The sequence below is a fragment of the Microchirus variegatus genome (assembly GCF_963457635.1).
Source record: "Microchirus variegatus genome assembly, chromosome: 14".
Classification (NCBI taxonomy): domain Eukaryota; kingdom Metazoa; phylum Chordata; class Actinopteri; order Pleuronectiformes; family Soleidae; genus Microchirus; species Microchirus variegatus.
In genome coordinates, this window is record NC_139815.1 from 24,823,617 (window position 1) to 24,831,925 (window position 8,309).

Genomic DNA, 8,309 nt, shown 5'->3' on the forward strand with positions numbered 1-8,309 from the left:
ATGAATAGAAAATATAGTCAAGACATTGACGAGATTAGAAATTATGATTTTTATTAAAAAATGATATTTTTGCCCTTTCGTCAAAGAACCAGCAAAACTGTTTTCAGCTGTGCTAACATCATTGCACAAGGGTTTTCAACGGTTTTCTAATCATCCAATAGTCTTCTAACGCGATTAGCAAACACAATGTACTATTAGAACACTGGAGAGAAATGTGCCTCTATACACCTATGTACATATTCCATTAAAAACCAGACGTTTGCAGCTAGAATAGTCGTTTACCAGCAAAGTAAGTACTTCATTGTACAGGGAAACGTGTTTCTTTACTGTGCATATGACAATAAACACTTTGAATCTTACCGCATTAACAATGTATAGAGTGTATTTATGATTCATTTAATGTTATATTAATAGGAAAAAAAGTGCTTTTGCTTCAATTAATAGGAACATTTCTAAGTGAGCCCAAACTTTTGAACAGTAGTGTACGTGGATCGTCTAAGCTGTTGATGTATTATTCCAGAAATCAGTTTACAGGAGAGGATGTCTCGTTCTCTGAAATCATATTTCCTCCCTCCTTGTATCTTCTCCTTCCATCTATGCCTCGCTTCCCTCATGGGAATGAGAAACAAGGCATTAAGACAAATTAGCAGAACCACAGCGTCCTTCCTTCCTTCCCTTCTTCATACTGAACCACCCTTCTCTCTCTCTCTGTTTAGTTCTTTGGTGTGATAGTCAGTTGGCTGTACATCACTCGCGTTGAAGACGCCATCAGCGAGTACGGTCACTACATGGACGGACTGCTGGACCCAAACACACAGGAAAGAGGATTTAAGAGTCAGGGCCGCGTGGCCAAATGGTTTAAGTGTATGCCGGAGATCGACTGATGGAAACAAATCATATCAGAGCAGCAAAATGTCAGCGTTCACAGTTGGTTAAACCACTGCAGTCGATTCCACATAGTGTTGCAGCCAGTGCAGGACTCTACCTTTGAACTGCAGGCATTTAAAAAAGAAAACTCTAATATGGAGAAGTAATTGTTTTTATTATTTTTTTGGGGGAAGAAAGAATTGTTCAGAAACTATCTTTATATTGTAAAAATACTGAATACTGTATACAAGAGAGTTAGTCATAATTAGTTGATTTAACATACAGTACCGTGCACTAATGCATTCGTTGTTGATTACGGGAGCTCATCTTGTGATTCAACGATGTGCTTTTACCTCAGACCATCTCAGGGATGAACACGAAAAACAATCACTCTTAATTTGTTTTGTGTTAGCTGTGAGGCTGTAATGTCTGGAGGATCAGGTCCAGACATTTTCTCAGGTTAGCTCTTCACACGTGTCAAATGTGACTGAAGGTTTTCTGTGAGGCTTAAAGCACGTGAGCTCAGTCTGACACATTTGGCTTGTTGTGGTAAAAATGTCTAGAGCTGCATTCTCACATTCAGCCCTTTAGTGCATTGTGGAAAGCAGATATAGTGTGTGTGTGTGTGTGTGTGTGTATATATAGAACTATTTTACCAGGTCCAGAAAGTGAAGCCAATGCAGAAGTGCCTAAAACGTGTATTATTTTAAATGACCTTCAGGGGGCGACGCCACTGCTTGCCAAAAAAAAAAAAGTCAGTTTGTATGTAAGTCTATAAGGAAATGATCGTATTATACCTGATTTATTAGCAGCTTACTTGATATTTGGCAGCATTTATAGTAAATTAGATAATAAGTCATGACGTATAAGGTCGTAGACACTGTGATTGACACCCTCACCCCTGCTCTTCCAAATATAGACACTTCTGGTTTAAAAAAAACAAACAACATAAAAAAAATGGTGCTTTTCCATCATACAGTTCTAGCACTGCTCAGCTCGGCTCGACACAACGTGTCTTTCGTTTTCTTTTTCTTTTTCCATTAGCAAGAGTATACCTGGTACCTGGTGCTTCTTTCGGTACCTGCTCTGGCGAGACTGTAGATCTTTTAAAAATTCTTAAAATTCCTTCAAAATATGCAAATCTCCAACATTTAGCAAGGACATTTCTAAAATCTCAATATTTAACAGAGGAGTCTGGTGTATTTTGCGACAGCACTGCAGAATCACAGCCCGTCTGACCGTATTTCAGTTCAGTGACTGTCAGACGGAGTCTGTGCTCCGGTCATGCAGGAAGTACTAAACTCATCTTTTTAATGAATTGATTCTACTGCTTTATGACGTCTCGGGAGGTTTTGTGCTGCCGTGTTATGACAACCTCACGACCTGCTCACGTTGAGGATGTGCGATAGTAATGGAAAATGACGTGTCTGATACCAAACCGGGTAGAGTCGAGTAGAGCTAGAGCTGTATAATGTAAACGTGCCATAAGGTAGCGTTGACTAATATACTAAACTCCAGGCTTCACAATTGCAGTTCACAAACCAATAGGTTGTTCATTGTTTCGTTATTGGTTATTATAGGATGTAAAATGTTGTTTATCACTACTACAAACACTACTGTTGCCAGATACTATGAAAGATTCAAAAGTTGACTTGTGTGCTTCGGTTGCATGAATAGTAGAGCTAAACAAACTCCCAACTTTTGAGGCTATAGGTGATTATTTTTGAAAAATAAATCTCACGTACGCTCACAACTGCTCGCTGAACCTTCACGATGTGGTCATCACAAGAACCGTTGACTCTGCTTTGACCCTGTTCAGATCTGGTTTTACCGTCTGTCCTGAGTGAACATGATCACATGTGGTCAGTGCTAAATACAGGTCTGAACACACTAATATAATCCAGCTTCAGATAATTTGGGCACAAATGTGAACACATTCAGGACCAACTACTGACGTCCTCTACAGCCAAAACCCTCTGACCTGCTGTAAGTTCACAGCGTTACATCACTAATTTGTGTCATGTACGTTTGTAACCACCACTACAATATTAACACTGATTAGGGTTAATCTAATTTAATGTTTCTCTCAACTCTCAACTCAACTTTATTTATAGAGCGCTTTAGGCAGCTAAAGCTGGTACAAAGTGCTTAACAGTACAATAAATAAAACATGGCACATAAAACATAGGAGACAAAATAAAAACAATAAAACTATAAAACAGTAACAATGTTTAAATAATAAAAAAACAATAAAACTATAAAACAATAAAAATGTTTAAACAATAAAACACTAAAACAAGAGCAGAGTCTCATGCTGAGTTGAACGCAGAAGAATAAAAATGTGTTTTAAGATGAGTTTTAAAAATGGACAGTGAGGGGGCCTGTCTAATATGAAGCGGGAGGGCGTTCCAAAGTTTGGGACCGGCAATGGAGAAAGCTCTTTCCCCTCTGAGCTTCCGTTTAGACCTCGGTACCTCCAGGAGCAGCTGGTCAGCTGACCTGAGGCACCGAGCAGGAGTGTAAGGATGGAGAAGCTCAGAGAGGTAAGGCGGGGCAAGACCATTTAAAGATTTAAAAACAAATAAAAGAATCTTAAAATGGACTCTAAAATGCACAGGCAGCCAGTGAAGGGAGGCCAAAATGGGAGTAATGTGCTCCCTCTTACGTGCTCCAGTTAAGAGGCGAGCAGCAGCGTTCTGGACCAACTGGAGGCGTGAGAGGGAGGACTGGCTGACTCCAAGATAAAGAGCATTACAGTAATCCAGCCGAGATGTAACAAAGGCATGGATTACTGTTTCAAAGTGCTTTTGTGAGAGAAAAGGCCTCACCTTTGCCAGCTGCCTGAGGTGAAAAAAGCTGGACTTTACTGTTGCCCCAATTTGCCGGTCCAATTTAAAATCACTGTCCATAATAAAACCTAAGTTTGTCACTAAAGGCTTCACATACGATGCCAAAGGGCCCAAATCAGCAGGGGGGGGTTCACTAGAGCCGCTAGGACCAAACATTATGACTTCCGTCTTCTTTTCATTAAATTTTAAAAAGTTCAGTGACATCCATGCTTTTATGTCATCAAGACATAATAGAAGTGGTTGCAGACAGGCATTTTTCTTACTCAGTGGGACATAAATCTGACTGTCGTCTGCATAAAAATGAAATGAGATGCCATGTTTTCTCAAGATTTCAGCAGTGTGAGTAGAGCTTTGACTACTGTTCATGTCCCAGCAGGAAGTCAATTTATTGAATAGTGTTTTCTTCTTTCCAGCTTCTTAGGATTAACAATGTTATGGTTACCATGACACCCTTTAGCTGACAGCTGGCAGGTAGCATGTCTTTCTAAGCTTAGTGTCCGACGCATACAGGAAGCATTTCAATACCAGGTGTCGAACTTCAGGACAGATGTTTAGAGCAGGTCTGAACTGGGCCTTCCTTAAGCTCCATCCTTTATCAAACATTTGAACTCTAAAACTAAACAACAATAGAAAGCATTCTCCCTTATGTGCTACAAATATGTTCTTCTAATGTGCATCTGCAAATACAGGTCACTTTTTTGATGTTGTTATTTAAATCTCCTTTGGTGCCTTCACGCTGTCGACACCACCACGCCTTAATAACATGGTTAATATTTACTTAACCCGAGTCACTGGTTCCACAGGTTTTCAATCATTTCAATTTGCCTCTTTTTATTTGATGTGTCGCTTTTTATTTAACAAGCTGTAAGATCGAACCAGGACTTGCCCAGGTTTACAAACTAGTAGTAGTAGCTTACTTTGCTCTGGAGGAATGAAAAGGCTTCACATCCTTATTCTTCTGCCAGTTTCTTATTGCTGAATGAATTTGTGTGTTTGCTGGTGGTTTGAAGGTGAATTCATGTATTTACTCACATGGTCAAGGGTTTTTTTTTTATCATGATTATTATTTATTTGTTATGTATACTACCTGCTCCATTCAGTAAAGCTATTTCAGGTGCTGTGGCAGATCTCCATCACTGAATACTGTAGTACAAGATTTAAAGCTACGCCCACGATCCTCGCTGGTTTTACTGCACTGAATGAGTTTTGTGCTGTGTCGCATACTTGATTTGGAATTAAATACTTTTTTTTTTGTAAAGAACAAACTGCCTCATCATGCAGACGTTAGCGATTAAGGAAGTCATCTTCGCTTTTTTTCTGTTTTGTTTTGACTGTTCCTGACTATGCTGTATAGATGTCTTTTAATGGAAGCATGTATGATGTAAATATTACGATGATGATTTCTGTCGTGTAACTATCTACAGGCTGCGTTTCACACCGTCGCCTCTTTTAAGGAAAAAGATGACACATAAAAGTGTACGAGGAAGTTCGCATGCACTGGCAGTTGCACTCAATGAAAAATAATGTGTGCTTTTTTTTTTTTTTTTTTAAAGAGTTTTGCATTTTTGAGGGTTTAGAAACAAACAAACCCAACATTAATAAAATGATACACTGCTGTTTCATGAGAATTGAGTTGTTTTGTTTTTGTTTGAAGGTAAAGAGGTATTCAGAGGTCGGCTGAGCAGCTGTTGAATAAGTAATCGCTGATATCACACTGTGTTTTTCCCGGGCAGGCGTCTTCCTGAGTCACGAGCACAAGTATGAATTTTTCATGCTACTTTATTACGTATGTGAATCTGTCTTAAAGGTAAAGTAAGTAGTTTATAGTGCCATCTAGAGGAGAGGCTGAAATTTACAACAAAGAACTGCTGCTCTGCTCACCCCCTCCCTTCCCTGAGCGCTACGGTATCCGCAGCTGGTCAAATGTCGTCCTCGTCGTCTTTCTCCGTGTCAGCAGATGAGGTTCGTGAGGAGAGAGTGGAGGCGGGACAAGTAAAGAGACGCTTGATTTGTTCTCTCGCGTTTGTCCTTACAGGCTCCGGTAGAAACATGGCGTCTCGCTGCTAACAGTGGCTATGCAACCACGGCCCGCAACCATGTTATTTACTTGACTTTTTGAAACACTATGAAATATTTCGTCGCTATTATACAGCGACTAGACAATGCAGGAGCACATAATATGTATAAAAGAGTGGATTTTGGGTCATATAAATACTACACATTGTCCCTTTAACTGTGTGGAGTAAAAATAAACGTGGTCCCCGTCAGAGGACATGTTGAAATTGTATTCTGCTAATGTCATTCAAAGGAAGAAATGTAGATTAAATCCAAAGCAAAATGACAGTTTTACCAAAAAAAAGGTAATTGGTGCTTGATCTTTAAATGCTGTGAGGCAAATGGAACGATGCATCAGTGTTGTTGTGATTATATATATATATATATATATTTTTTGGCAGTGCTTGTGAAAAGTAAAAGGCCACATTTGAATAAACTTTTCTAGGGATTTAAATGGCATTTTAATTGAATTAAGGAGGTTATTCATTTTAAGAAGGATGAAGATTAATTTATTTTCAGAGAAATCTGTTTTTGAAGTGAAGTTATCAAGAAAGTTTAGGAAACTAACATTTAATTATTAAAGCGGACCTAGACCGGAAGTTCCAATTAACGCTGTTTTTTTAGTGTGTATCTGCGTCATTACCTTGTTTAAGAAGCCCTGAAGGTTCTAAACAAACAGTTCAGCCACTGCTGAGAACGCTGTGTTTTATTGTAATCTCGGGCTCATCGAGATCTCTGAAAAAACCTGGTCCGGTTACGTTAACAGCAGATCCTCCTGCTCCTGGCACAAGTCCGGGCACATCCGGTTGCGTACATTGAACCGCAGAAGAAGAATAACGTCCGTTGTGGAGGTTTTTCACGAGCGACAGTGTCTTCTGACTCTGGGTCTGACTGTGGCAGGGAGTCGTGAAGAAGCTATTTTTAAACACTGTTAAAACAATGTTTTGATAATGAGTAGCAGTGCATCCACCGTTCCAGAGGGGGGCGCTGTGCTTCAGAGAGCGGGTCTTCTGGGTGAGAGAGTTGAGTCTCAAATCTCGCGGCTGGGAAACACCGTCAGAAAAGAGGATTTCTATCGGCTCGTTTACAGCAACTAGGATTCATCAGATTTGATAAAATTCACTTCTTGAACCCATTGTTCCGTACAAATACTTTGACTGTACTTTGTGATAGTACAAATACTTTGTGACTGTACTCAAGTACAACATTCATGTATATTTCTAGCAACTTTTAGTTTTTCTCCACGAAACTGTCTTTGACACTCGTTACAGCCAAATAAAATCAGAAGAAGAAGAGTTGCTAATGGTCTGTAATATTCATATATAGAGAGCGGTTAAGTGTCTTGTTCATGGACACACAGACTAGCAGAGCCAGGAATTTAGCCCACAACCTTCCAGTTGAAAGACAACTCGCCCTGCCACTGAGCTACCATGGCTCAATCCTTACTCCTCCCTTTTTTAAATGCTTTCATTTCTAAAACTTAAGTACATTTTATATCCGCAAATAACAAACAAAAATCAACTTTTACCATATTCATTTTCTTGTAAGATACTTGTTCTTTTAGGGACTTCATACAGTAGGTTTTCAGTCATACTTTAACCTGTTATTCGTCTTGCTTTACTAGCACAATGTTGCTGTTGCCTTCCTCTGTCCTGACAAAAACAACAACAAATGACTTCCTGTTGCACACAGGAAGTCATTTGTTGTTGTTTTTGACGCGGGATCGAAACACCATTGCACTGAGCAACACAGAGTGACATGAAGCTTAATCAGCACTGCATGAACTCATTTGACGGTTTAAATGTAAATTAAATTTATTTATCCTCCAGTGTGACAGAAACAATGTGATACAGGCAGGTTTTGTACAATTATGTGGAAGCTGAAACCTGACACAGAAGGAGAATGTGTGACAGAACATTTCTTCTTTCTGCTGCGGAACAAAAAAACATAAAAGTACACAAGCTTGCTCTGACATGAGAACACGCTGTTGTGGTTACAGAAGTCCTCGCGGCGTTTGTTGAGACAATTCAGGACATGAAAAAGTAAACAAAAGGAAGTGAAGCTATTCCTCAGCTTAACAAGGGAGCAGCTGGTAAAAGCGTTCGCCTGCGTCTCCTGCTGCTTTGAGGAACTCCTGCTGGAAAAGACCTATTAATGTTTCATTCACACCATCACAGACGAGAAAAAACATTTTTCCCGTTATTGTTGCCTCAAAACGCAGCCGAACATAAATACATCTTAGCACATGTTCAGATTATCAGCCGTTTCGTTCATATCCAGTTTAAATCTGATTCGTTACAGATCAGGTTTGAGCGTTCACACGATTTACTGCAAGTGTCCTGCATCTGATCACGACCGCTGCCTTTTTGGATGTGTTTTTAAGATAAGATAAGATAAATCTAAATAAATAATAAACATGCATTACCAAAAAGAAATAGAATATATAAAGTACAATATATAAAGATATTAACACTGACTCTAAAAATAGGTTTAAAAATAGAATGTAGAATGTACATTACAACCGGTCTGCAGAATATA

General features: G+C 39.3%; 1 protein-coding gene across 1 annotated transcript in view; it reads left to right on the forward strand.

Annotated features, from left to right (window-relative positions):
* Positions 1-884, forward strand: part of tspan15 (tetraspanin 15) — a gene marked incomplete at both ends in the record, with an annotated part of 33,889 nt that extends 33,005 nt beyond the window's left edge. The window contains one exon of the mRNA XM_083901256.1: positions 717-884. Within this exon, the coding sequence (XP_083757382.1) occupies positions 717-884 (168 nt within the window). The remainder of the gene's footprint in view (positions 1-716) is intronic.
* Between the last annotated feature and the right edge of the window lie 7,425 nt (positions 885-8,309).